Source organism: Baudoinia panamericana (genome assembly GCF_000338955.1).
Source record: "Baudoinia panamericana UAMH 10762 unplaced genomic scaffold BAUCOscaffold_2, whole genome shotgun sequence".
Lineage (NCBI taxonomy): Eukaryota > Fungi > Ascomycota > Dothideomycetes > Mycosphaerellales > Teratosphaeriaceae > Baudoinia > Baudoinia panamericana.
Window position 1 is genome coordinate 1,356,439 of NW_006911258.1, and position 27,833 is coordinate 1,384,271.

Sequence of the window (27,833 nt, forward strand, 5' to 3'; positions counted from 1 at the left end):
GCTCTTTATCAAAATGGACCGTTACAAGGTGTGGTTCTGTGTGGCAGAAAGCGTCGCCGCCTCATGTTGGACTGCAACAGACACTTGCATATCCATATACCGCCGCCGTCTTCCGAGCGTCGCAGACATAGGTCGCGCACTAGTGCTGTCGGTTTTGGCACCGGTGGAGATGGTTATCACGCAGTAGATGTTTAACGCATCGACATCCTGCTGCCGAGAAGAACCGGGTGCGATGGTAGAGATCGCGTCCACAGTTGAGGGGGCCACGCCATTGGTGCACGCCACTATGTACTGTGATAGAGGGAGTGGTCAGTAAGCTTACTCGTGTGGGAACGCGGGATGCATACGTGCAGCCATAGAGAGACCCAGCAAGCTGCTTAGTGGGCGATCAATGCAGAGTGGCTTTTTGGACAATGCTCTAGTGCAGCAAACAATCTCAAATCACGCCATTGCCGATGCAGAGAGATGAAGCTGGCGGTCTATCGCATCGAAGGGGGAGGATTAAGCTCGTAGATAGACGAATGAGCTCCGGTAGACTCTGGTAGTGTCGTTAAGGATAGCCTAAGCAGGCGTTAGGTCGTCGGCTAAAGTTGCCCACGGGACCAATCATCTGCATAGACATCCTTGACCGCACCATGATCTTGTCATGCGGCTTGCGCAACGACTAGCGCTGGAGGCGGCAGTAGGAATGCAAGATTCAGTAACAAGAGAGTTGCACTGAGCGATCCTGGTTAGCCCTGCATAGTTCGCAGTGGCGGCGGCAGCGCGAATTACCGCTAGGCCGACGGTCAATGGTGAATAATGACGACCCTACTCGCGAGATGGTTAGCAAAACGTTAGCCGGCCGGAGAGCCCGCCCACCCACTCCCATCTCGTGGGGCTCTCGGCTTTTGAAACCGAACGGAGAACGCGTGGGCTGGCAAAGCCGCTCGTGTTCTCCATGCATCCTTCGGAGTATGCACTCACAAATTACTGTGCAGCATTTCGAGCCTTCAGCGTGCAATGCCTCCCTAGTCACTTTTATTGACTCCGAGAGCGCGGTAAAGCTGTGCAACTTGCAAGGATCTATCGTGGATCGACCCAACGACCGGGTTGACGGGACGGCAGATCTCGGTAGCTAGTAGCGCTAGCGCCAGATACAGTTCGAGCAAGCGAATGCAACATAGTCACGGCCGATAAGCTTCGAACGTCACATGTCCTGAGTGAGGGACCGGACTCTGGCATCCTTCAACGACGCGCGTCTGCTCTTTCGGCCGAAATTGCACGTGTGCTTGCCTTTTCCACGACTGAGACATCTTCGTAGAACCTGACAGGTTCGGGCTTGTAGCCGATTCCGGCATCAGACTTTAGCTGATCTCCATGGCTTGCGGCAGCGTAGTCATCACGGCGGGAGTCCCGGTACCCTGATTGGCGTCAGTATCGCTTTGCGCTAACGTCTTCTTGCCTTCTTCCGCGGCTTCTTTCGCTGTCGGATCGAAGATCTCGGCCAGGTTAAACCGCTTCAGATCCTCGAAAGTGTTGTTGACGACGCTAACGCCGCAGATGTTCTACTAAAGGTGTCAGTAGCATATCTGCCTGCAGTTGATGAGCGTATACTGACCGCATACAATTCGACTACGATCAGAAGTTCGTAGTTCTTTAAGTCCACGATATGGCCCGGCCCCACAAGGCCAGCCACTTGCTTTATGACAAGATCCCGGGAGAGTGTGTTATGATTTCGCAATGTTGGCCGTATAGCGAACTTATGAATGGCAAACCGTTAGCTCCACCTACCATCTTCACGTAGGGCCGTATGGAAGCACATTTCCTTACCCTTCTCGATTGAAATGGCTGCTGGTGGAAGTGTGGCGCCAGAACCTGCTTCGCGACGCTCTCTAAGCCCTCCGCAGAAGCTCGGCCCATTAAAGTCATGGGAGATAAGCGTTTGACGAATCTCGTACGTTTTAGAGCTCTCTGGTTTTGCGCGTCCTCGCAGATGCGCTGGACAAGTGCGACCGGCTGTACGGGAGCGACGGTCTTGAAAAAGACGACTGAGAGCATGTCAGCGAGCAATCACGAGTGCGTACAGCGGCACCCACCGCATTGCACATCCACCTTCACAGAGGTGAACAACTGGATCGTCGAAGGTTTGCGGATACCGTCAACTTCTGCTCGAATGTTGCTCTCGATGTCTGCGCCATCGTCTGCATCATCATCTGCGACTGTATCGTTGGCATCCGGTGCCAGCTGATCCGCGTACAGCAGCTCAGCATATTCAGCCAGAAGGTCGTAAAGCTCTCCGACACACTTGCCTTCCCGGCCCTTGTTGCAAGTAGCCCAGATGCCGCTGTCCCCAGGCTGAATCGCCCGAGCATTTACCGCACCTCGATCGTTCTTGCGGGGCACGCGCCATTGCTTCTTCGCCTTGGTAATGTCAGTGGCGCGAGAGCTCGAATTCTAGCATTGCCTACCTTGACGCGCTTTTCGGTTCGACCATCAACATCATCATCAGCTCTGCGCTTCAAGCTGTCCATATTGCTAGTGTAAGTGGTAGTATGGCTGGATCTCCTGCGGCGTGTTATGCAATGGCAGGTTCGTTACTCCGGCAGAGTAACCAGTGCGAACGGGAGCTTGTGCGAGCGCGAAGAGACTATGTGTTTAGAAAGGATGACCAACACTTGCGGCTACTGTTTTGCGAGATGTGCAAACCCACCATTCGTCGCCGAGCGCTCTCAAGATTACGTCGATCTTGGCACGTTCGATGAGTCAGCATATGTTGACAGAGAGCAGACTTAGTTGCGTAAGTGAATGATATATGTGCCGCATTCACCACAACACGAAGCCTCTATTGTTGTGCCTGGCAGTGCCTACGAAGAAGCTTCTTATGCTCCCGTAGCGACAGCCTCTCCGCGACTGGAGAAGCGTGCAGCTGGTTCTCCCTGTTTGCTTGCAGGCGATGGCGACGATCATCCAGTGTCAAAGCACTTGCAGAGGCTTGCTAGTCTGCTTCAACCTGGTATGATTGCTCCTCGGCTATCGAGAGGGATGCGAATGTTACAGAAGTCGTAGATATAGCTCTGTTGACTGGCGCTCGAGACGTGAACAACGCTGGTGGCCCAAGCGTAGCGCGCTACTTGGTACTTTACGCGGAACGCGTCCTCTTGAAGTTGAACTTGTACTTGCCCTAAACACGTCTCATCGACCATTCCATCAACGTTCTGAACTCACACAACCATCACCCCCCAATTCCTCCTTTCCTGACACACCACTATACTCGAAGTGGAGTCAAGTTCGCGATGGCGACGGTGTCACTGCTCAACGTGACGGTGCGCAACAACCCAGCACCTTTCGACGCCCCATACGAGTTTGAGATCACATTTGAGTGCCTTGAGCCACTTCAAAAAGACCTTGAGTGGAAGCTCACTTACGTCGGCTCCGCCACATCGTAAGCCTCTGACATCTATATACGAGCTTTGGTCAGGCCTCAGTCCGCTAACCAAACCACCAGCTCCGAGCACGACCAAGAGCTCGACAGCCTCCTAGTCGGACCGATTCCTGTCGGCGTCAACAAGTTCGTTTTCGAAGCCGACCCGCCGAACACCGCGCGCATCCCCACCACCGAAATCCTTGGCGTCACCGTGATCCTTCTCAGCTGCTCATACGACGAACGCGAGTTCGTGCGCGTGGGCTACTATGTCAACAATGAGTACGTCGACGAGAACCTCGCCAACGAGCCGCCCGCCAAGCCGGTGCTTGAAAAGATCCGGCGGAACATCCTGGCCGAGAAGCCGAGAGTGACGCGGTTCGCCATCAAGTGGGATAGCGAGGAGAGTGCGCCTGCGGAGTTTCCGCCGGAGCAGCCGGATGTGGATGCCGCTGAGGACGAGAGCGCGATGTATGGCGCGGAGGAAGAGGAAGAGGATGAGGAAGAAGGTGCGCCGGAGTTGGTCGAGGGTGAAGGCGAGGAGGCTGCGAAGGTCAAGGTTGATGACGCGGAGATGGAAGTTGATGTTAAGGATGAGGATGAGGGTGATGCTGGGTCGGAAGACCTGGAAAATGAATCCGAGGATGACGACGAAGAGGATGTTGAGGAGGAGGCGGAAGAAGGTGATGCTGCGGAAGGTACGAACGGCCAGCAAAACGGCAATCACGACATGGAAATGGAGCATGACGGCGGGAAGCTGGTTGCCGATAAGCCGGCGAACTTGCAGCATGCGCAGCAGGACATCATGGTGCAATAGTTGAGTCGCTATGGGTGTCTGCGCAGGGCGGTATTGCATCTTGAGTATCATGACGGAGTTTGACGAAGGTAAGTGGGCTTCGATATCCGCCCATAGATTTCAGGGCGTGCCATTACAAGCATTTCGCTGGGCTCACTTCATGTAGCCGAGGAAGCCTCACCGGGTGTGGCGCATGGCTACGGCAGATTGCAGGCGTATAAAGCTTGTATCAATATATGCTGGTTTAGCGCTTCCGACCGCGCAGGTTCGCCCATCAGTTCACTAGCTATGATTGCCTGAGCTATGTTATATGCCATATATCTCAGGGGCACCAGATTCGCGCGATGTTTCAGCATCTGTGATGCTACGACATCCCTTGGAACCGATATCGGATGTGCCTTTGCAGGGCTACCGTGATGCAGACGATCTCGGCTTGAGAGGGTCGACTGGCTCCAGCGGCGACAGTCCTCGAAGCAAGTGACGAGGCGCCAGTGATATGTGTTACTGTCGAATCGACAGTACGCTGGCAATATCGACTCTTCTCGCAGGCGATTCGCCTTGAGTGAGCTGGTATAAGGGGTCACTGACGGAGTCGTGGTTTGGCGGTTCGATAGACGTTGGTGACCTGTTTCAAGCGATGCGTATCAGGTAGACAACGTACGTTCCAGGCGGATATCGTGAGCTAGACATTGTGAATGGCATGTTCCGGAGCTTCTGGTGTCGCACAATAAAGGCACTGAAGAACATGTTTTCGCCAGCCCATGCGCCTCGCTAAGAGATACAGCTTCTCACAGGTTGCACGTCAGGCAACCGTGCGCATCACGGCGGCAGATGTGGACGATACGTACTGTCGCCATGCCTTAAATAAGTCCTCAACATGGCTGCTCATACGCCCTCTTCACAATCCGACCAAACTGCTCAAACTTGACATTCTCCCGCACCACCGTCCCTCTCGCCTCATTCTCATTATTCGATGGAATCTTTACGCTCTCGCCCTCGATTGTCCACGCGCACACCTCGCGGACGAAGTTCTCCAGCTTCGAGCCTCGCAAGTTCAACCAGCTCTCCAGCACGCTCCGTTGAACCTCCTGCATGCACTGGCTAACGACTACCGCGATCCGCACTCGCATCACTTCCTCGAACCCTTGCACGTCTGCGACCAAGTCGGCATAGATATCGTCGCCTTCGAAGGTGTTCCAGAAGTCGGCGTATTGGGCGTTGTTGAGTTGGGTGTGGAGGGTGTTGAGATGTTGGACGGCTTCCGCTAGGGTTCCTTGGCCGGTGGGTGTTGGACCGCCGTTCTGGTGTTGTAGTTTGCTCTGTGCGAGGACGTAGGGTGGGAGGAGTGATAGGCAGAGGCTGTAGTCAGGTGCTGGGAAGACGGTAAGAGCTTTGACAAGGATGTTGGTCGTCGCTTCATCGCGCGTTAGGTGTGGGTTGAATTGGTACCTTGGCCATGTTGTCAGCAAAGACTCGGTCTGGACTGTGTTGAGAGTGCCACGTGAGGGTATGTGCATTCAGATAGAGCTAATATCGGTGTGACTTCACGCAAGCCTGGGTTCAAGCAGGCCTGTCGGGTAATAGGAAACGTTTGTGGTTTGTTGATCATCACCACATCTCCACATGACCGCGCTCAACTCCTACGTACAGTTTCAGCAGCGCCAGGTTCGCATAGCAGTCGTATGTCTGGTTCTCGCACTGTTGCGCCACGTATTCCTGGAAGACGGCGGTCGTCTCTGGGTTGTATCGATCGAGCCCGTTGAGGATGGTGTCGATGTTCTCCGGCCGCTCCGGGCAGTAATCGAAGGCTCGCGACATGCCTAGACTGGTGCTTTCGAGTGTGTGACGCGACTGTGTGCGGAAGGGACTATATGGGCCGCAGGGTCTATGGGGTTCTCGTATGCGCTGGTTCGCTGCTCCTCCGCTCTTCATCAAGTGCATGTGCGCTCGAACTCTTGGCTTGGCTTCTGACTGTGAGACATCGAATGCCTTAGGCAGCACATTGCGGCATCCTACGACAATGGAGAGTCGAAGCTAGCAAACATGGGAGCATTGTGAGTCTGTAACTGCAGAGTTCAGCGTTCCTTGAGGTCGCGCAGACAGCATGGACGATGCCTGGTTCCACACCCTCACGGCAACGTCCACGCGGACCAAAGAGGTGCCGCAGCACAAGCGAAGACCTTCTCTACTGCAGCAGCCCGTAAGCCCCAAAACTGCTGGAGGCTGGTACGGCGTTTCTGATGGATGTAATAGGCTGAAGCGAAGGCTGATGTGGCGACAGCGGCCATTCCAGAGGCGGTCGAAGACGAAAGTGCATGGCACGGCCCACCGAAGGCGACGCTCGCTCGACGAGCGCAGAGTTACAACGACTTCTACCACGCCGTGAGAGCCTTCAGACAGAGTTCATATCCTCTAGAGCGGCGGAGAAGCCGGGACAGCCAGCAGCATGCTGCATTGAAGAAGTCTCGAGGACAGGACTTTGACGTGGATTTCTTCGCGCTCGAGGCTCGCATTGCGGAGCAGAGCCATGCCGAACACCAGTCGTATCATGAGCAGCTGCTGCTCTCCAGCTCCCACCTTGACAACTTGCTAGCGTCGACTACCAGCACGCTTACCGATCTGTCCAGGTTATCGGAGTCTTTCATCTTGGTGGAGAAGCAGACCAACGCCTTCCGCCAGCAATGCGAGTCTCTTGTAGCAGAACAACGCCGTCTGTCAACACTTGCAGATGGCATTGAAGAGAATGCGCGTTACTACGCCTTCCTCGAACCGGTGACACGCCGGTTAAACGCACCAGGGGCCACAAACCTCGTGAAAGGCGATAATTTCCCGGAGGTGCTTCATAATCTCGACAATTGTCTGGCTTACATGGAGTCTCATCCAAAGCAGAAGGACTCGGCGACATATCGAAGCCGCTACCGTCTTTTGCTGACTCGTGCTCTTACACTAATCCGCCACCATTTCACAAAGTCGCTTGCAGACATTGCATTGGACATCAGCAAACGCATACAAGCCGGCCAACTGAAGGATACGACGCACTCTGCACTGCTCTACGCGAAGTTCCGGGTCCCCGCTCCTGAGCTAAAGGCGTTAGGCCTCGAGATACAGAAGCGCGCGGTGCCGACGCCTGACGATGTTGATGCTGGTCGAGAACCGGAGTATGCGAGCTTACTCCGGGAGCTTTATCAGTCGTACTCAGCCACACGTGGCAAGCTGATGTTTCCTCTGGTCAACAGGAAGATGGTTGAGCTGGAGGCGACACAGCAACAAGCGGAGGTACTCGCATTTGCGAAAGCCAGCATCAGCTTCATGCGTGGCGTCTGCTTGGATGAGCATGAGCTCTGGCGCGAATGGTTCGAGACGGACGGCGCGCTGTACGAATTCCTTGAGGGCTTGATGGAGCCACTGTACGATCATCTACGGCCGAAGATGGTACACGAGACGAAGCTTGAGAAGCTGTGCGAACTGTGTGCCATGATACAAGCACGGTACATGACACTCGAGGCTGACGATGAAGAGGAGGTTGCCATCTACAGTCCTGCGCCAAATGGTGCGCCCACTCCACGGAAGCTGGACTTTGCGAGCTTAGTCCAACCTTCACTGGAGGATGCGCAAACGAGGCTAGTCTTCCTAGCTCTCGCTGCCCTTCGAGACGGCATCGAGAACTACAGGCCAAAGCCGGAAGACCTCGATTGGCCGAGGCATGCTGCCGTACATGTCAACGGTGTCCAGAAAGGCCCTGTGTTGTCCGGCACGAGAGCATCTGTACCGCCGACCCCAGTCTCACCAAGTGCAGTCGAGGACTTAGCGGACGACGCACAGAGCATGTTCAGCAGGCACATGGGAACTGACAATGTTGGCAAGGCAGAGAAGCAATGGTATCCTACCCTGCGTAAGGCGATCTGGCTGCTTCGACGCATCTATCGCTTGGTCAACAGCTCAGTCTTCGACGACCTGGCACATCGCATTGTGCATTCGACCATTAATTCGCTCATCACTGCGAGTCAACAGATCGTCAAAAGCAAAACGTCCGAAGATGGACGGCTATTCCTCATCGTACACCTGCTCCACCTTAAGCAGCAAATCGTTGCATTTGACATCGAGTTTGTCCCGCACGAAGTCGACTTCGACTTTTCCGCCGTCACAAACACCTTCTACGAGCTTCGCGAGCGCGGCAGTCTCTGGAACCCCGCATCATGGGTCAAGCTCGTCAGCGGCGCTGTAGGCGGCGGTCTGCTCCCAAAAGTCGTCGAGAACATGCTTGACGCGAAGGCCGAGCTGGACGGTCGCCTGCGGACGGTTATCAACGAGTTCGTCAGCGGCTACGCAAGCCACATCACCGCGCCGATTGAGCCGACAACTGTGTCCCAAGCGAAAGCAAAGGAGCAGTTCGATGCCCTGAAAGCCGTGCGGACTGTGCGCGGGCTGGCGGAGAAAGACGTGCCGCTACTGCGGAACAAGCTGGAAGCATACGTGGACGATGCGCGAACGCGTGAGACGCTTGTGGCTGCTGTGAGGGATCAGGTCATCATGAGCTATGAGGACTTCTTCGATGCGTACGGTGAAGGCCAGGGCAAGAGGTTGAGCCGGAAAGGCAAGGCGAGGGAGGACGAGGTGTGGGGACCTGAGTTGTTCGGAGAGGCCATGGAGAAGGTCTTTCAGGTCGGGCAGATGGTGGGTCAGGTTGATGCGGATAGTGGTAGTGGTGACGTGAGCGATTGAGCATTGCTCATACCGTTCGAATCTGTAGGATTAAGCACGGCTACGGACGCGACTGCTATGACCGCGTCGTCTTGGCCCGCCCATGTCTTCCCCTCATCTGCCCAGGCCCAGCATGACCGTTGGCAGAGACACTCGGGTCAAGCGGCTTTTGCGACGTCAACAAGCGCCACAGCTCCCTGATGCTGACACGCTGAACAGGTAGCATGCTGTACTGTAAGCTGTACAGGTTCTTGCGGTGGATCGGCGGGACAAACTGGCCGGATACTAGACAGAGAAAGACCCGAGACGACAGGTAGTGCTTCCGAAGACGGTGGCCGAGCTGTGCGTATTGCGAGAAGGTGCGTGAGAGCGGGAGAGGTACAGACTACGTTTCCAGTTAGTATCTCGGTCCGCTACAGTGGGCTGTCAATCACCGACCTTCAGCTTGACGTATGCCACCTGGGATGATGCTTGCGAGCTCCGTACGCCCTGTAACGCGGTGGGAGTATCGAGCAGTACGAACCGTATGCCACCTGGAAGTCGCTGGGAGTCCTTCACCCGCAGCATGAGTGCGAACAGGGGAAAGTGGTTGAGGCAAGCCAGCCAGGTGTCGAGCGCGGCTTTCAGCGCGATGATTGCCATACGCGCGCCGGCGAACGTCGCGTAGAAGACTGCAACCGTAGGCAACAGGAAGAAGAGCAGCGTGAACAGTATGGTACCGAGCAGTAACTGATCAAGATCATAGTCGCAGCTGTCGATGCGGTTGCGAAGAACATTGCGCTTCTTGCCACGGAAGAGTTGGAACAGCGAGATGATGACGGTGAGCTGCCAGTTGTAGATTCGCGCCGAAGCGATGTAGAAGCTGTAGATGTGCAGCGTGAGCAGCGACACCAAGTCTGAAAAGAGCGAGATTGGTAGGCTGGCACCTGCGAAGCTCGAGATGCCGATGAGCCCGACAATGAGCGGGAGTAGAGGTCGAAGCTGCAGCATATATCCATCCCAGTAGTTGATTACCCACAAGAAAAGGTCACCAAGAAACTTGGCGAGCTCGTTGTTCAGCTTCAGCCCGGCGGGATAGTCCATAAGCCAGTTGATCATGCGTTGAAGACCTTCAATCGTGAGGGTGCTGACGGCGTTGTCAATCTGCTGCGCCACCATTTCGGCATTCTCGAGGATGTAAGTTCCGACTGCGATGCCGATGATGATGTCGTTAGCGACAAGCCAGAGACTGTTGTAGAAGCGAATGTACTCTGGCTGGTTGTTCGAAGTGCTCTTCCAGTCCATCTCTCTCCGCTGCAAGGTGATGTACTGAGCTGGCCAGTAGCAGAACTGCTGAAGGCGGATGTCCACCTGCTGAGCTGTTGCCGAGACGTCTTTCAAGGCTGCTAACTGCCGCATAGGTCTCCATTCCAGGATGCAAAGGACCGCCTCGGCGGCAATGCGATGCAGCATTAGCAGATACAAGAAAACTTGCGACGCGGTTGGCCAGATCTGCTCGAGAAACACCTGTGTCATGCGCAGGAGTACAGAGTTCCACAGGTCTGTCACTGACTCGACCATCCGTTCACTGACGCTCAGCTTGCGTCTTAGCCGTGTGCCAATCAAGCCGACGTTGCTCTGCATAAGATCGTCAAGCTCAGCGGAGCAATTGATCTGGCTGACGATATTCGGCAGAGCTAGCTCTTTGGGCGTCCGAGAACGCCAGACTACGGTATGCAGCTTTAGCTTCTCTACCAACTTCGCCTTCCTCTTCTTCTCTGCTTCTTCTTCCTTATCGATCTTGTCAAAGGGTGGTACGCTACCGTATGCCCCATGCTTGTCACCCAGTGCCAGAGTGATTGGCGTCATCGAGAGATATTGCATCCGGGACGGATCTGGTTTCTCAAAGACTATGAGCTGGAGCGTAATGGACAAGGCATCCTGGCAGTCAATTACAGGCAATTGCGCTTTGTTAGTTGTTCGTAATGCGACCAGCTTCGGATCGAACGTCAGGGTTGACTTTGCCGGGTTGAGCGTGCCTAGTACCTGCAGAGCCCTCCCACCACAGTGGTCTGTGATGCGCTCAACAGGCTGTGGACTGCCACGAAACAATGACTGAACACGCAATGCATGCTCGACGTTACGCACCTTCTTGTGGTCAGCTTTCCATCTGACGACCTTCCATAATCTACAAGCTTACCTCGACCCCCTGCAACACACTGACTACCAATATGTCGAGCTCGGAGTTCCTCCATCCTACAAGAACACCTGGTACATCGTCTTCGGGCGCATCTGAAGGCCAGAAGATGCGCATGAAGCCATGTTTGTTTGTTGTCATAATCCCATCGCGGAGACTGTCAGAAGGATCCTCTCCGCCTCAACTGCTCGCGCGCAGATATACCGCCCTCTAACGGCCGTGGATGCTGCGAACAGTCAGACCCGAAACTGTATCGACTGCAAGCGGTGAAACCGACGAGTTCAGCCTCGCGAGCCGCAATACGCTCGACGGGGATGAGAACGAGGAAGAAGACAATGGTGAGGATCGCGAAGCCTTTCAATGCGCGCGTCTATTCCTTGAATCAGCGTTGTGGAACCAGCGGGCACGATGTATATGTGTGCGTACAATGACTCCGTGCTCCCAGGCGAAGAAGGCAAGCTCATAGAGCCAGGTGACTAGATCCCAGCGTGCGGTGATGTAGCCGGCCAGGAATATTCCAAATGTGAGAGCGGAGACTGGGTGCATCAAGCAAGCCGTACATTGCAGGCTCCACAATCAACGTGACGACGGCGCGAAGACGGCTGTGGATGGCCGTGGGACGTACGTTCACAGCTCTGTTCCGTTGCTGAAGATTTCCTGTTCACGAGGCGCATCTGCTGGATGACTGCTCACGCTCCCTCATCGCCGCGATCTTACCAGTCATGCTTTGCGCTCGATGGAAGCACGCTCTTGCTGCAACGTTCACGTTCACTTGCGTTGGAAGTCGGCGATCCGTAGGGCTGACAAGACTTGATGACTAAAGTACGCTAGCCGTTTAAGAAGCTGCGCTGTGAATGCACCCTTGCGTCTTTCGAACACTTCCTCTTCTAAATTCGAGGCTCTAAGCGGCAGGGAATGTAGCTTCGTCGCTGCTACGAAAGTGATTACAGTCACTGACCGAAATTTCGATCGAGTGCAAGTGTTGGCAGCACTCGCCGGCACTGCATGCTCATTCGCGATATGATGTGGTGTTAAGGACCGGAGATGGTGGTGTGTCAGTTCTTTCTGCAAGGCCGGTGTCGGTTTGGTGGTATGTGGAACGTGTATGAGCAATGCCGCTTTGTTCCAGCTCAGCTGATTCAAAGGCCAGATCAGTGCAAGAACGAGCATCCACGCGACACGCAATCCAACCGCTTCGCAGCGCTTTCCAATGACTCTGCTCCACGGCCACGGTCTGGGGGATTTGGCGGTGGTGGAGATCGATGTATGTCTCACGCGTTCCGCAAGGCCACGATGTCTTTGCTACATCCGCCAAACCTCACTTCACTCGATTAAGTCTTTTGCCTTCCGTTACCAAAGATCTATCTTCTAACGAAGCCCACCCGCCTGCGATGGCGTACATTTTCTTATGGCGGTATACTAATCGTCCCATAGACCGCCCTGGTCAAGATCGAAACCAGAAGCTGCCGTGAGCGCCATGTGCTTGAACAACTTATTCAGCCACTAATGGCGACTTAGGTACAATCTCGACCGCGAAGCCATCCAAGCCGATCTGACACCATCGAACCAACCGAAGGGTGAGAAACCAGAATGGCCGCTTTCAGCATACGGGCCTGGACGCGAGGCGCCGCGCCAGCTGATAGAGGGTTCCCTGGAACAGAGTCCGGAGGAGATGCGCGTGCTGTACTACCTTGCGGCAAGCGAAGGGAAGCTGGGCGAATATGTAAGTCAGCAGTTGCCTTTTCCAATCTCCACTACTGACCACCTACCAGCAACAACAAGAGCTCCAACTCCGCAACCAAGCCCAGCAACAGGCTCAAGCGATCTTGAGCGACATTGACAAGGCCATCCAGTACGTCATTGATGGTGAACAACAACATCCAAACCGGCTCGATCAGGTTGTCAAGGAGGCTGGCAGTGCTCGATCGCAGCCTGCAGGCTTCGGTCACCCGTCAAGCTCCGGCGGTGCATTAGGATTCGGCGAGGCCGCTACACCAGCCGCAAGCTCCCCTTTCGGGCATTTTTCTGGGCGCGGACAGCAAAGGCCCGCCTTTGGACAACCTTCCCAACCAGCCGGCGCCACAGCATTCGGGCAGCCTCCCTCTGTGGGCAGTGGGCCTGCGTTCGGGCAGCCCTCTGCGATAGGAGACGCTAAGCCTGCATTTGGTGGGTCCTCACAGCCTGCCGGAGGCAACGCGTTCGGTGCGCCAGCACGGCCCAACAGCGGCGGTAATGCGTTTGGCGCACCTTCTGCGCTCGGTCAGAGACCTGCGTTCGGACAGCCCTCTCAGCCAGCGTTCGGACAATCAGCGTTCGGACACGCGCCGAAGACAGCTTTTGGCCAGCCCTCACAACCTGCGCAGCAAGCTTCGCCTTTCGGTGGACAAGCCTCGAACCCCAGCCCGTTCGCAGCAGCAAACCAGCAGCCCTCGGGTTTTGGTCAGGCCATTCAAGCCCAGCCGCAACAGGCAAGTTCCTTCGGCCAAGAGACTGTGTTTGGTCAGAGCAGCGCGAGTCCGTTCGGCGCTGGTCAGACGGCGGGCTCTGCATTCGGCGCTCCTTCGCAGCCTACCGGCTCTCCCTCCGGGCAGCCGTCTCAGCCAAGCAACAGCGGGTTTGGACAACCGCCGTCTAGTTCTGCGACACACCCAGCTTTCGGCAGTACCAACGGATTCAGCTCCCAGCCCAACGGAGTCTCACCCGCACCCACAAATATGGGGCACCTGATCAATGGTGACGCGGTGGGTATCTCAGCCACGTTAAACCATACGACACGTACGGCAGACGGCAAGACATTAATGACCTGGGGAGGTCACCCAGTCACGTACGACAGGGAAGAAAATCCGCCTGTGCCGTTCTTCAGAAACCCGCAAACTGGCAAGCGGGAGCGGATATGGCATCCTGATGGTCCGCCCGACAGGCCGAACGAATACGCGGAGTCAGCGCCAGAAGTCTACAGCGGGGATATCGGTGCTATTCTGAAGGGCGTGTATGATCATGTGAGAGACAATGAGGCCTTCAAAGACATGGTGCCAGAGATACCGCCCAAGCGTGAATGGATACGCTGGGACTTATAGTATGACGATGGCGTTGGGTGCAGATGCCGTGCTTGAGACTTTCTATCATCTATCGTATATCGTAGAACCTCGCTGCGATGTTCGCCAGGCCTCGTGGCGTGTTTCGTACGTCCTGTTGTGGTTTAGTTTAGCTGACCGTTGCTGGACTGGGCTGGAGAAGCGAGGATGACCGTGCACAGCTCCCCACGCGTTTGGAACGCGCACCCCTGTCGGTCGGTCGTTGATCAGTTATGCCGCCGTCCCCTTTCGAGCAATTACCTCTTACGCCTTCCTCAGCCCAGTCAATGCCGTTGGCTCTAGTCCAATGCGCTGCAATAGCATTGCGCCTGGCGTGTTCACTCAGCGAAGTGTATGGGATATCGCCGTGGCGGGTTGACAGTGGTAGTGCAACGGTCTCCCCACATGCACGGATCCAACCAGCGGTACAATGGACGCCGCGGTAGAGGTCGAGGATGGAGGCGAGCACATGCCCGGAAGAAGGAAGCCAAGGAAGCTGCAGAAGAGGCAGGGACGACGCAGCGTGGATGAAGACCATCTCAATCTCATGTTGCATGCAGCGCATCATGCCGATGTTGAAGCGAGGGATATCTTCCAGCGGAGGGACAGCGAGTTGACGGAGTTGCCTGTGGACGAGCACAGCTTTATGAGCGACGAGCAGAGCTTTGCGCGTAATGCGGAACTACCCAATAATGATGACGATGAAACTGCGGACGAGCGGGAGATGAGGAGGCACTTCATGGATGTCGAGTCCAGCTTCATCCCGGAGGTAGGGCAGGCGCCACTGGCGCAGGGCGGGCATGGGGTGGACGACACGTATCTGAACCTCGGCCGTGCTGCACATACGCCGCCAAATGGCAAACGTTTCGAAAGCGTCGACAAGCGCAGCAATGGCAACGCGCCGAAATCGCAATCCTCTGTGACCCCACCAGACGCGTATAAGATTCCCGCACCGGGCTTCGATGACGAGCGAGACGATGAACGGGTTGATCGCGACGATGCCGATACAGAGAGTCCGTCTTCACCCGCGGTGGCTGCAGCGAACCGCAACCACGCTCGCAATGCCTCCGCAGCTAGCGCCTCTGCCAGCATCTCACGGCCAACAACGCCATCTGCGCGCCCGGTGTCCAAAGGCTCAACGATCCGACAAGCCTCTTCTCCGAGGGCGCAGGACATTCCTTTGCCACAGTCTGAAGCACCTTCGCTACTTAGCCTGAACGGCGTGCACTCAATGTCACCTTCACGTCTACGGCCGAGCTTACTCAACAGTAGGCAGGCTAGCCAACGATCATCGAGGTCGACCGTAACAATGACCTCGGATCAGTCAAGCGCGGATAACGTCTTTAATGCCGACTATGCTCTTCAGACTGGCGGCGCAATGTCAAGTAGTACGACATCGCGGCAGACACGTGCTAACAGCATTTTGTCGCGCTTTCCTAGCTTGGGCAGCGTTGCATCGTACATAGATAGGGACAGTGACACCGAGCGTCCAACTAACCGAGCTGCTAACGGTGGCTTGCCTAAGGCCACGTTCGACGGCAATCTAGACGGACTCGAGGAAGAGAGACCCGAGACTCCGCGCGCAAATGCTTCGACACTGCAAGCGCCTACTGATACCGTGCTTGCGCAGCGCGTCGAAAGCATTCAGGTTCCGGACACGATAGCTAGGGATTTTCGTGCAAAGCATCGGTCTCCTGAGCGGCCAACCTCGTCTGGCATGACTCAAAGTATTGCTCAAGACCGACCTAAGAGGACGTTGACGCTCAAGGAGCAGAACAACAAGATTGACAAGCTTACAAAGGAGAACTTCGACCTCAAGCTGAAGATCCACTTCCTCGACCAAGCGTTGCAGAGTCGCTCGGACGATGGCGTCAAAGAGCTTATTGACAAGAATGTACAGCTCCAGACGGACCTTGCCAATGAACGTAAGGAGTCGCAGAGTCTACGTCGGAAAGTGCGGGAGGTTGAGCGTAACTTCGAGCAGCAACAGAAGGACCTCGAAGAAGCGCGACAGAGACGCTCCGTTCACGACGATGACCATGATGACGATCCGACGCTGCAAGCGGAGATGCACGAGGAGATTCTGTATCTTCGCCAACAGCTGGATCATGCGGAGAACCAAGTCACGACATTGCGCGAGGAGACCATGACCAAGGAACTCGAGAAGCGCAAGATGGCCGAGAATATGCGTAGCATGGCTGCTTCCCGCGGGGAGGACACCGCTGGCATAAAGGGTACCATGGACATGTGGCAGGACCTCCTGAACGCAGAGACGGGCCGCAGGGAGCAGGCCGAGGAAGATATTCGCAAGCTACGCGCGGAGCTGACCAGCTTGCGCATTGAACGCGCATCTCCCGTGGCAAGCAGGGCGATGAAGCGACGAAGCCGAGCCGGCTACGATTCGAATGCACTGGACGCAGCTGATCTCACTAATGGCTTCAATGGCACGCCTAGTGAAGCTTCGTCAACCCTTGTGGAGCAGCTGCGACACGAGAATGCTGAGCTTCGGCGTGACTTAGGGGCGCAGACCAGTATGCTTACATCGCGTAATCGTGAGCGCGAGCGTCTGCAACAAGAGATCGAGGACCTTAAGCTCCTTCAGCGTAAGAGCGACGGTGTCCGGTCTGTCACCGGCGAAAGCATCTTTGAGCGATCAATCTCGCGAGCACATCGACGTCCACAATCTCGGCACAGCGACCATACTCAAGTCACGCAGGTCACAGAGGCTGAGCGGGATGACTGGGATCGGAAAGAAGGTCAACTTCGCGACCAGAACGCCGAGTTGAGACTGAAGTTCCAAGAGCTGGAGCGAGCGCACAATACCCATTTGCAATACATCTCCGCACTTGAAGGTGACTTCCAGCAGATGGAGCACGATCTTGAGGAGCAGGGACAGGATCTGCGCGCTTTGCAGAGTGAGCGTGACGAAGCATTGCACGCTTTCGAGGAGAAGGAAGCAGAGCTTCAGAAACTCGAGCAAGAAGCACTGGCCGAAATCGACAAGCTCTCTGCAGAGAATGAAAGTGTAGAAGCTCAGCTGGAGGAGGCACACAAGCGCCATCAGAAGACACAGAGCAAGCTTGAACACGCGACGGATGGCTACAAAGGACTTCAGGGCGAGCTACGGGAAATCACGCAGAGCGTTATGAACTTAGAGGACGAGAAGCAGGCCAATATGCGTACTATTCAGGACCTTGAACAGCAACTTGCGGAGGCAGAGGATGAGATCGCTAAGTGGGAGCTAAAGTGTAAGGAGCTCGATCAAAAGAGCCGTAAGCTTGAGATCACGCAGGAGAGCCTGCATTCCGAGATTACTTTCTTGCGCGAAGAGCAAGAAAGTGACAAGATCAAGATTGGTGAGCTCGAAGACGCACTCAACGCAGCGCAGCAAGCAATCCAAGACGAGCAGGAGAAGCTGCGTGAGACCGAAGAAGGCATCGTCGAAGAACGGCAACAGCGCGACGTACTCGAGAATCAGTCAAAGGAGGAGGTGCAAAAGGTGCTAGATGATCTGAACGCGGAGAGCGCGAAGACGAAAGATGAGGTAAGGAAGCTCAGGCGTACGCTATCGGCTAAGGAAGTCGAGGCGAGCACGTTGAAGCAGAAGCTCGAAGATCTGGAGCAGAGCTTCCGGTCAGCGCTGGGTGAGCCGAACGGGACGAAGCAGAGCATGCTCGGTGAGATCGAGAGACTGCAGCGTGACGTCGAAGATACGGCAAACGCGCTTGATCGTACGAAGATGGAAGCCGCGGATAAGGATCGCTTGCTGCGGCACCGAGACGGCTTGCTCGAGAGCACTAGTCTTGAGAGCCGTAGGCTCTCCGATCTTCTCGACAAAGAGCGTGCAAACAGGCGACATGACATGGAGCAGTGGGAGAAGGCTTCTCGTGGGCAAGCCAATCATATGCGAGAGCTTGCGCAGCACCAATCGAAGGTGCTCGAGCTTGAGACGGCATACAGCCAGGACAAGCGAAAGATGGCCGCACTCGAGCAGCAATATCGCGAGCGACTTTCGGAGCGCAATAACCTCCTTCTGGCCTTGTGGAACCGGCTTTCGACCCTTTGCGGTCAAGACTGGGCGCAGTCGCATTGCCTGGTAGACGGCGAGGTACCGTCTCCCGAAGTCATCCAGCGCAAACTGCCGAGCTTCAACCAGAACATCATCGCTGCCGTTAAGACGATCGAGGCTCTCATCGGCAGCTTCAAGGTCCGTGCGAAGAATATCGAGAAGGATCTACAGCGCGACTACCAGACCATAGCGCATAACTTGCAAATGCGCATTGACCGTATGGATGCATTGGAGTCGGCTGTCCACAATACCCAACGCGCGATCGCGGAGAAAGCGGCGGAAGAGGTTCAGCAACGTCCGCAAGCCGGCCGCACCATGAGCACGCGCAGTATCAAAGGCAGCGAAGAGGTTGGGAAGTTGAAATCCGAGATCAAGATCCTCAAAGCGGAGCTCAAGTTCCACCGACAACATCCCAGTCCTATGGCGCAGCAGATGATCAATCAGCAAGCCCAGCTCAACCCGGACCTTGCTCGTCGGCTTTCGAGCGTGGGCGCTTCAGGAGTCAAACCCTCGAGTCCGGCAAGAAGCATGATGGCGCAACTTCTCCGCCACCACTCCACGTCAGCCGTTGAACAGTTGCAACCTCCGCCAATGGACGATCGACCACCGCCGCAGCCCATCGTGCTGAATACGCCGCCTATCCAACCAAGTGAGCAGAGATGGGTGCATAGACTTAAGGAGCTCGAGCGGCGACTGAAGGCGGAGCGAGAGGCGCGGTTGCTGGATCGCAGAGGCGCGAGGCAGAGATTGGAGGAGGGCAGGCTGGAGAATGAGGAACTGAGGCAGATGCTGGAGCGGGAGAAGATGAGGAGCGGGAGTTTGGCGGATGTGGGAAGTGTAGCAGGGAGTGAGCGGAGGAAGAGTGAAGTGGCGAATGAAAGCGGTGTGGACTGAGGAGAAGTGTTGACGCGCTCGGGACATCTTCAGGGCGGCGCTGGATGCTGACCACTCGTTTTTGCGGTTCGCTAGACGATAGCCGCTTGCGATACGCCGATGCATCGAAAATCTAGTATGTGTCGGTACGTAGCGATGTAAGTGTAGTTTACGACTCGAAAAACTTTGTCTTCGTTGTCGTCGTGGAACAAACCCGCGGATACGTTCCGTCTTTGTATCGTTCTAGCCATGTTTCTCGACGAGATTGAGGTAGGAGTACTTGTTGGGCGCTTTCTTACAAGCTGGCTCCTTACTTCACCACACCGGTGGAAGGTTAGCTCGAGAGCCTGTGCATTAACGGGCATTCCGACGATTGTCGCGAGTACAGCATTAGCGGTGCAACGGACCGATCACACTTTGCACCATGACCGCAGCCTCACGCTCCCAGCTGCCTACTTTGCCCTCTTTCGTACCCAAAGCAGCGCTCGACACAGGCAGCTGAGAGCCTCGATCCACGCACTCTCTGATGGCATCCCGGACTCGGTCCCTGTTAGTACGTAGGGTACGAGCGCTGACACCTCCTCGAGTAAGGATGTCCTGAACCCGGCTAGTGAGTTGCCCGGCCATACTACGCCAGAAGTATGACGGTAGTGAAGAAGTGTCTAGATGCCTTAACAGAGGCGTAAGAAAATTGGATGAGGCAGATGTACCAGTCTGTTGTCCCTCAGGAGACAGCAATGGATGGACTGGTGCTTTCACCGCCTCGAGCAGCACCTCTAGCGCAACAATGTTCTGGCATCTTGCGGAGATTTCTAGGAGAGTCCGGTCAAGCTGTGGCAACGTTGCGAGAGCTCTCGCGAGTGAAGCAAGGCTTGATGTGAGAGCGGTCTGCAGGTAAGATTGCAGAGCTGAGATCAACAATATCGGCTCGAAGGACGCAAGAGATGTTGCCGGTTTCGTTGGCGAAAGCAAGTATAGCGTGTGAAGCGCGCTAGTGGTCCTGCTCTTGGTGTCTTCCACCTGGGCAAATGTTTGTTGGTTCTGGGGTTGACCTGTATGAGCGTTGCCAGATGCTAGTAATGATGACATACTGAACTCTCGAACGACCTGCTGTGCTTTCGCGATCAACGTCCTCTCTAGAGGAGCCACGACCTCGTTTCTCAATGAACCCACAACTTGCACTCTGGCGAGACCTTCGGCTTCTTCGGCTTTACCTGCCAAAGTGAACAAATGTCTCATGCTCAGTACGGTGATTGCGGCGCCAACCATGGCACTCTGCACTCCTCTGGTTGCACTGTCCATCTCTGCTTCGAGCTGCCTGCCAAGTTGCACCGCCCGCTGCACTCCACGACCAACTCTCGAAGTCAGAAGCAGGCGCTCAGCCGCCAGGCGAACTAGCTCGGCACTTTCATAGCGCCGGAGGACTTCCCGTTGAAGACGCTGAAAGCTTTCATTCAAGCGGTTGACTTGGCTCTCGACTTCGTCCAGGATTCGCCTGCTCGCGTCAGCACGCGCCGAGGTGGACTCGATGATTGGCAGAGCATTTTGTGTCGTCAATTGGTCGATGTGAGTGTCTACTTCTTGCACATCGAAAAGGACCCGTGACAGCGGCGTGGGCAAATCCAAGGGCTCGTTTGCATTGTGAGTCTGTAGGATGAGCTGATTTGCATAATTGCTGGCCGAGAACCGATCCGATGTGATGGCAGAATAGTCAATGTATGACTGCTGTCCTTCTGACGCCATCAGACTCTCCATCGTCTTGGAAGAGTGGAGGTCGAACGTGACAAGGAGGTGAGAATAGCTGCCTCTTTGCCTGAGGCTTGCCCGCACCAGAAGCAGACTAGAAAGGTACCTCACTTGCAAGGTACAACTGTCGTCCTTTCATAGCAGTTTCCGACCATCAGCGATGCTGTGCGTGAAGTCCGCGAGCTCTGCAATTGGGTCGATGCCATGAACATTGACGTTATGAGCGGCGGCCGCTCGGTGTCACCGACCAGTTCTGGCCGTTCCTCGCCAGTCCCGCGCGCAACGCGCCGAGCGGTCGAGGACGGTATGTGCGTTACACCAGAGTCGACCCTTTACCCTAACCTGCTGACCGTGTCGTAGAGATATACAAGGCGGACAAGGGCCTCCGAAGATATGGAGTGCTTGTCGAGCGGGCTGTATCCTCCTGGGAGACGGCCCCCCGGGAATGGGCCGACTACATTGCCTTCCTTGGTAGACTGCTCAAGGTAACCATCACGACGCAACTGTCCGTTACCGAGCTCGGGCTTATCCATCGTTACAGGCTATTCAGAGCCATCCTAAAGACATACCTGTTCTGCCGCATACCCCTGCGGTAGCGTCAAAGCTTGCTCAATGTTTGAATCCTGCTCTACCGTCTGGTGTCCATCAAAAGGCCCTGGAGGTATATACGTATATCTTCTCCACGTTCAGTGTAAGTGTATTCGTTCCAAGTCAATACACGCTCTGACACAATGGTAGCTCGCTTACCTGTCCGATCACCTCAGTGACTACTTCCCCGGTCTGGCTCCTGTCTTAAGCTTTGCGTCGCTTACGGTCCGACCGGTGGTGTACTCGCTGTACGAGAATTACATTGCGCGACTGTCAAACGCAGTGTTACGCCCAGCGCTGAAGGCGCTCATTCTCAGCCTTCTCCCACCTCTGGAAGACGAAACCGCTGAAGATTTCGAGCGAGCGGTTAGCATTCTTGATAGCCTCAAGGACAAATTCAGCAAAGCCGACGACGATGGAGCACTAGCGGGCTTTTATTGGCAGAGCGTCTTCCTATGTGTCATAACGAGCGTATCGCGAAGACAAGGAGCACTCAACTATCTCGTCCGGCGATTGCCGAGTTTCGCTCCTAGGCATATGAATCTTACTACTGATGACGATAGTATCTTCACCGCGGACGGCAATGTGAGCGTACTTTCCGCAGAGGCACAGGCCGCAGTTTCTCCGGAACCAGGCTTGCTCCTCCGATGCTTTGCGAGCGGCTTAGCTGACTCAAATCCGCTTGTCCAGCGAGGCTACCTTGACCTGCTGGTGGCTAAGTTACCGCTGCATTCTGTGGTCATACGACAACTGGCGGAGCTCAAGGATTCTGACCGCTTGACAGCTGCTGCAACTTACATCTTGCTGCGCAGGGATATGAGCCTCAACCGTCGCTTGTGGTCCTGGTTTCTGGGTCCGGCTGCTAAGGTGAGCGACGTGGCATCACCAGGTACAGCCTCAAACGATACCCCGGTAGCGGCGGATGACCCCACCAGCCAGCAGATTAAGTATTTTGAACAGTACGCTCGGTCCCTACTCGAGCGTTGTGTTCTTGGACTGCTTCAGTCCGCTGACGTGTCAGCGGCTCAGAAAGCTCGGCCTTTTCGGATCTGTGTCTCGCTTATGGATCGTTGGGAGATTGGTGGCACGCTCCTACCAAGCATCTTCCCAACTGCAATGAACGCACTCTACGCCTATGGCAAGGTATCATCAGCATCCGACGTTGAAGAGGTGCTTCGAAGCGCCAGTATTTTCTTCGATGGCATTGAAGCGAACTTGGTTTGGCAGAGTTTTTGTGCGCTGATACAGAGCGCTTTCCAGACAAGCACCATTGATCCCGAACCCTTGATGCTGGTTGTATGGGTGCTCGAGCACTTCAACGTCAACGACGAGGAGATGATTAATGTACACGGCCCCATGGCGCTCGCCCTCCTCACGAGCTTGCTCAGTCAATCCTTGGACGCCCCTAGCGGCAGTGGCGATGGTGGACTCGCTGCACTTCGCCTTGCAACTCACCTAGCCGAGTTGGGCTCGCAAACCGCTCTACGGGCGTCACCAGCGCCAACAGGTGAAGAATCGTTGACGCATCGGGAACCGGAGGATTTGCAAGAAAGCGTGGGCAAATACTATGAGCGCGCAGTGCGCAGCGCGTGGAGAGTACCCGCACCAATCGATAACGCAACACTAGCTGCTGTCACACTCCGGTTCATTGCCTCCTTCACTGCTCGGGTTCTACGGCACAATGAAGAGCAGATAATACATGCCTCAGTCACGTTGCTGATGATTGAGCAGGGTAGGACGCATAGTGTAGACGGAGCAGTATTTGACGAGCTGTTTCAGGTTGTGGAGAACAGGCTTGCAAGTTCTGGAGAGGAAGCTGGCGACACCGTTGCGTTTCCGATACTCAGCTCAATCACGTCGGTTCTCCTAAGTCCCGTCTCCCGTCTCCCGGAGAATATCACAATCACCACACGGTCGATTCGCTCCCTAATTGCGAAGCTCTGGTCTCACCTATCGCATTCGAAACCAAAATACCATGTGGAAGCCGTGCGTCACCTTTGGCGAATCAACGATACCGTGGCCTCAGAGGACATCCTCAACGTCGCGTTGCTTGAGCTCTTGCAGCTCGATTTCCCACCCGCTGGCTTCAACTTCGGAAATCCTTCCGCATCCAAGACGGAAGCTGTCAGGCGCTTTACAGTGTTATGGGATCACAGCATACCCTCTCAAGCCACAGCGCATGCTACTGGTGTAACCCGGCGTGGAAGCTCGCTATGGAACGTGCCAGATGCAACGCAGCTTATCCAACGCTTGCGAAGCCTACGTGAACCGATGCTGCGCATCCTTGATACTGTTCACGATGTTGGCTACCCAGCCTTCGGCGTAACTACCAGATGGTTGGGCCAGCTGCCCAGCTTAGCCAGGGTATTCGCGATCCTGTTTCAGCAGCTTCACGACTCGTTTGGGCTCTACCTCGAACACAATGCTCGCGAATCAAGGCACGATCGTACTGGCGAAGATACCGAACGAAGCCTTGCATACGCCCTCACCCTTTTCACCGACCTCTTAAGTCATGGAAGCGAATGGACGTGGGACTGCTTGACGAGTAATCACACTGACAGCTCAGAACAAGCGGCAAACGGCGTGAGCGAGCTCGTTCACGTATGTGTCAAGCTGCTAGCTCGTAAACCACAGCCGTCCAAGCAACTTGATTTGAAAGCAATCGCTTTGCTTAAGAGTATCATGACGAGTTCGGCTGCGTCGAAAGAAAATACCTTAGAGATTGATGGGGCGCTCATTGACCGCATGATGCTCTGTCTTCGCGAGGAAGATGACATCCTGCAGGGTGCCATTTTACCGCTTATTACCGCAGCGCTGCGCCTTCGCTTTGGCACCGAGACTGTCGCTTCGCAAGGCGAAGACAGCCACAGACGCTCTCTAAGTACGCAACAGGCCTCCATAAGCGCTGCGAAGACCGAGCGTCCAAATGGCATACACGCTCCCAACATAGCACCTCCGGCTCAACTATTGCAGTGCTTGCAAATGGCCTTTTCGTCCAGCGCGGCACGTTTGCGCCTCAATGAGTGGGTGGAGTTTCTTGCGACTGTCTTGCCATTATACGGAGATGCAATTTTCGCAAGTCTTATCCCCCTGGTGGAGACTCTATGTCGCGAGTTGAGCAAGGCATTCGAAGAGCTTGTCGTCTTAAGCCGGCAACACATCCCACCGTCGACTGTCTCCCCAGATGTTACGATCATCGGCCTGTTAGAAGGCTTGGATCTTACTCTTGCTCGGGCGCACAGATGTTTGGTCACTGATGACATGTCTGACGAAGCTCCTCGGATGGGCGCCCCGACTCAGAGTTTCCTTGGGGGCGTCGCTGCAGGGGTATTCAAAGCAACTGGTCCGCCAAGTAAGACGACACAAGCCAATAGCCGTCTGACTGTCATCCTCGCTCTGCAAGACGCTGCTAAAATAAACCTCACGATGTGGGCATGGTGCAATGATGGCTCAGTAGTCGCGAATTATGACCGCAACAGTGCCGCGACTGCGCATTACTGGACTCAGCGCGTTCGTAACAAGTGCCGGTTCCTCCTGGAACAGATGTTTTCCGCTGAACTTCTGGAAAGTGTGGAGGTAGTTATCAAGCAATGGCGGACCGCTAGCCGAGACGAGGAGGCAGCCGCCGCAATCACGCTGCTTCAGGCCCTGCAGGCCTCTACGCCACGATATGTTCTGCCTGCCATCTTGGATTCTATCTGTAGCCGCGCAAATCCTTCGGCACTACCTGCATCCCGCCTTTCGACACAAACAATAGATCTTGCGGGAAGCGACATAGCAGTCTTCCTCCTTGCCTATGTAGACGCTATCGAAGATGATGCGATGGACGAAGTGTGGCCGGAATGCTTGGCGTTCTTACGAGATGTCCTCGCTAATCCCCTTCCATACCGTCAGGTGATGGCACCCCTTCTAGCTCTCATCCACATGCTTGCACGCAAGGTCGGTAACACTAACTTCGGCGACCAGCGAAAGATGCGAAGGGAGCTCGCAGACAACTTCCAAAGGCTTCTAGCTGCAACGTTCACAACAACGCCGTCTGGAAATGTATTGAAGGAGGCTCAAGCCGATGTGGAGCAAGAGGCTCAAGAGGTCACGACTGTGCCGATTCGACACCAGAGCATGACACTAACTGCGGTTTTAAGGAGGGTTGTACCTGACCTCAGTACTATCCTGGAGTACCCGGATAAGATATCGGCTGCCTTCAATGCTATTACAACTAACTTGCTGTCGCCGCCAATACACGCCAAAGGCTTCCCAACAAACATGTCAGCAGAATACTGCAAACTACTGCTCCAAGTGGCAAGGGAATTGCCCACTTCTAAGGCCTGGAAGAAGGATGTAACGGACGCTTTCAACGACCCCAAACTCCTAGCTTCGGGTGTTCGGCAGATGCAAGACGCATGGCTACCGATACTGCATCAGTGGACGGTCCGGGATCACGATCAGATGTCCGAGTTGCTGGCGCGTTTGACGCCCCCTTCGAGCGCAGGGATCATGTTTGGTGTCGGGGCGAACGCTGCCAGGCTTGAAGCTGACCGTAAGACTCAACTCAACCTCAGACGGATGTGTTTGCTCTTGTTAGCATCACCCGTCAACACGTGGGTGGCTTACCTGCATGATTTTGATGAAAAGCTTGTCGCGCTTTTCACAGCATCACCCACGTCGTCGCCTTCATCTGCCGCGAAAGCGGACCTATTCCTCCTCTGTGAAGCGCTCATTCTTGCCTTCACCCCAATCCATCTGTCACCCTTATGGCCCACAATCAACGAAAATCTCCAGCATGCTCTTACCGACATTGTTGGGGGCCACCCTACAAAACCTGCACTGAACAACTTAGGTCTGCTGCAAGCCTGCAAGTTCCTCGACATGCTTATCGCGCTATCACCTGAAGAATTCCAATTACATGAGTGGCTATACATTTCCGACACGATCGATGCGGTCTATCAGCCCATAGATCGGATCTCCTCCGCCCTGGTCGAAGAGATCGCTGATGCGCTTGCTAAGGAAGACTCCGGACAAAGCCAAGTGCCATCGTCGGAGTTGGCGAACAACACTTCAAAGACCATACCAGGTCGCTTATTGCTGGCGAACTTCAGCCTGGAGACTGCGGACTTGAAGGCAATGCCGAAAGACGACTTTGCAATAACCGTTCTCCGACCTTTCCTGAATCAACTGAGCATGTACGCATACGATGGTGTCTATGCTATGGAGACCGTCAACAGCGAAGCGTGCAGGCACAGTTTGCTGAAAGACCTTCTCGACCTTTCTACAATTGTCGAGTGAGGCGCTGGCAGGCCGCTGCGGTCGCACATCCTCCGCAATTGCCGAGGACACCAAACGCCAGGTACTGGCACGGCGCGATCGTCGTGTTTGCATAACTGTGAAATTGATACCGGTAAGCAGTGGCGGTGCTGTAGTTGGGTTTACGATAAGGCGCCCCAATGTATCTGGACGATGATACAACCTAGCATCACGAGCTATTACCGTGGATACCGGAGAGAGCGATCTGAAGACAGCAACCGGAAGCCGAGCAGTCCGTCTCCCGGTACGGTCGATCTGTCGATCATATCAAAACTTTGCCCTTGTGGAGCGTAGAGCGGCGAGATTGGGTGCTGAAACGTCAAGGACATGCAGGCATCGAGGCATGACGGTCGTCATGTTTTCTGCGCTATGTGCGCACCGACGCGATAGCATATGGCGCTGGCGTCAGCCTACCGACTGTCGCAAAAGCTTGTCTTCGCTCAACCACCGCATGTGGAGACTCTCCGACGTTTGTGGGCGAACACTGCGTCGCCACATACTAGTCGCGAACAGCAGTGTGCACTGTCTCTATCGGAACTGGGGTGTCGTCCCAAAAACGGCGGACGTACGGTAGCACATCGACGGCGGTACTTCAGCTCGGGACGACCCAGGAGCTCTCACAAATGTGAAGAGCTTAGCCGTCACTCAACAGCCATCAGCACGCTCAATTTTTCGGTATGGCCATCACGATAACGTGAAGAGCTTCTACCAGTGGATCAGTATGCAGATTGAACTGCGGTCTACAACGTTCGTAAAGCCGAGGCATACGGCAGCTGGCGATAACAGCTTCTGCCAGTCCAACCACGCTAGCGGAATCTGCCAGGGGCCGCGGAGCGGTGCCCCAACCACGCGCTAGACGTCATGTATTGAAGGTAGAGTCCGTAACCGTGTTCTTCAGTGAACGAACAGCACCCACTGCTCGTCAAAACCTTCCGATCAAGGCATGCGCATGCAGCCTCGGAAGCCACCAGAACCAATGCAAGAGCTCCGCTTTCATGCCTGCAAATCGGACCAGCCCCTGTCGGTTGACAGACTTCCCGGCGCGCTTGTGATGTATGGAAGATTCTCCCGCAACGCGCAATAGACGAAGACAAGCCGCACTTCAT

General features: G+C 55.2%; 10 protein-coding genes across 10 annotated transcripts; 5 read left to right on the forward strand and 5 right to left on the reverse strand.

Annotated features, from left to right (window-relative positions):
* Positions 1-879: 879 nt before the first annotated feature.
* On the reverse strand, positions 880-2,650 carry BAUCODRAFT_363290 (uncharacterized protein). Its single transcript, XM_007674351.1, has 5 exons — positions 2,451-2,650; positions 2,079-2,397; positions 1,813-2,030; positions 1,601-1,741; positions 880-1,547 (listed from the first exon to the last, which is right to left on the reverse strand). The coding sequence occupies exons 1-5, from the start codon at positions 2,511-2,513 to the stop codon at positions 1,347-1,349; spliced, it is 942 nt and encodes a 313-aa protein (XP_007672541.1). The 5' UTR covers positions 2,514-2,650; the 3' UTR covers positions 880-1,346.
* A 625-nt stretch (positions 2,651-3,275) lies between these two features.
* BAUCODRAFT_62691 (uncharacterized protein) lies at positions 3,276-4,220 on the forward strand (the record flags this gene model as incomplete). Its single annotated transcript, XM_007674352.1, has 2 exons — positions 3,276-3,424; positions 3,488-4,220. The coding sequence occupies 2 exons, from the start codon at positions 3,276-3,278 to the stop codon at positions 4,218-4,220; spliced, it is 882 nt and encodes a 293-aa protein (XP_007672542.1).
* A 170-nt stretch (positions 4,221-4,390) lies between these two features.
* BAUCODRAFT_362128 (uncharacterized protein) lies at positions 4,391-4,875 on the forward strand. Its single transcript, XM_007674353.1, has one exon. It carries the CDS (start codon positions 4,510-4,512, stop codon positions 4,678-4,680), a length of 171 nt encoding a protein of 56 aa, XP_007672543.1. The 5' UTR covers positions 4,391-4,509; the 3' UTR covers positions 4,681-4,875.
* Positions 4,876-5,071: 196 nt separating this feature from the next.
* BAUCODRAFT_63826 (uncharacterized protein) lies at positions 5,072-6,017 on the reverse strand (the record flags this gene model as incomplete). The annotated part of the gene is made up of 2 exons (XM_007674354.1): positions 5,072-5,648; positions 5,848-6,017. The coding sequence occupies 2 exons, from the start codon at positions 6,015-6,017 to the stop codon at positions 5,072-5,074; spliced, it is 747 nt and encodes a 248-aa protein (XP_007672544.1).
* A 286-nt stretch (positions 6,018-6,303) lies between these two features.
* On the forward strand, positions 6,304-8,921 carry BAUCODRAFT_119603 (uncharacterized protein; the record flags this gene model as incomplete). The annotated part of the gene is made up of 2 exons (XM_007674355.1): positions 6,304-6,399; positions 6,534-8,921. The coding sequence occupies 2 exons, from the start codon at positions 6,304-6,306 to the stop codon at positions 8,919-8,921; spliced, it is 2,484 nt and encodes an 827-aa protein (XP_007672545.1).
* Positions 8,922-8,976: 55 nt separating this feature from the next.
* On the reverse strand, positions 8,977-11,217 carry BAUCODRAFT_119605 (uncharacterized protein; the record flags this gene model as incomplete). The annotated part of the gene is made up of 3 exons (XM_007674356.1): positions 8,977-9,285; positions 9,339-11,027; positions 11,080-11,217. 3 exons carry the CDS (start codon positions 11,215-11,217, stop codon positions 8,977-8,979), a joined length of 2,136 nt encoding a protein of 711 aa, XP_007672546.1.
* Positions 11,218-11,220: 3 nt separating this feature from the next.
* On the reverse strand, positions 11,221-11,702 carry BAUCODRAFT_30494 (uncharacterized protein). The gene is made up of 2 exons (XM_007674357.1): positions 11,503-11,702; positions 11,221-11,446 (listed from the first exon to the last, which is right to left on the reverse strand). Exons 1-2 carry the CDS (start codon positions 11,620-11,622, stop codon positions 11,237-11,239), a joined length of 330 nt encoding a protein of 109 aa, XP_007672547.1. The 5' UTR covers positions 11,623-11,702; the 3' UTR covers positions 11,221-11,236.
* Positions 11,703-12,252: 550 nt separating this feature from the next.
* BAUCODRAFT_30495 (uncharacterized protein) lies at positions 12,253-14,426 on the forward strand. The gene is made up of 3 exons (XM_007674358.1): positions 12,253-12,544; positions 12,595-12,799; positions 12,849-14,426. The coding sequence occupies exons 1-3, from the start codon at positions 12,339-12,341 to the stop codon at positions 14,151-14,153; spliced, it is 1,716 nt and encodes a 571-aa protein (XP_007672548.1). The 5' UTR covers positions 12,253-12,338; the 3' UTR covers positions 14,154-14,426.
* Positions 14,427-19,482: 5,056 nt separating this feature from the next.
* On the reverse strand, positions 19,483-20,835 carry BAUCODRAFT_119608 (uncharacterized protein; the record flags this gene model as incomplete). Its single annotated transcript, XM_007674359.1, has 1 exon — positions 19,483-20,835. The coding sequence occupies one exon, from the start codon at positions 20,833-20,835 to the stop codon at positions 19,483-19,485; it is 1,353 nt and encodes a 450-aa protein (XP_007672549.1).
* A 207-nt stretch (positions 20,836-21,042) lies between these two features.
* On the forward strand, positions 21,043-26,709 carry BAUCODRAFT_62777 (uncharacterized protein; the record flags this gene model as incomplete). Its single annotated transcript, XM_007674360.1, has 4 exons — positions 21,043-21,142; positions 21,199-21,323; positions 21,380-21,529; positions 21,577-26,709. 4 exons carry the CDS (start codon positions 21,043-21,045, stop codon positions 26,707-26,709), a joined length of 5,508 nt encoding a protein of 1,835 aa, XP_007672550.1.
* Between the last annotated feature and the right edge of the window lie 1,124 nt (positions 26,710-27,833).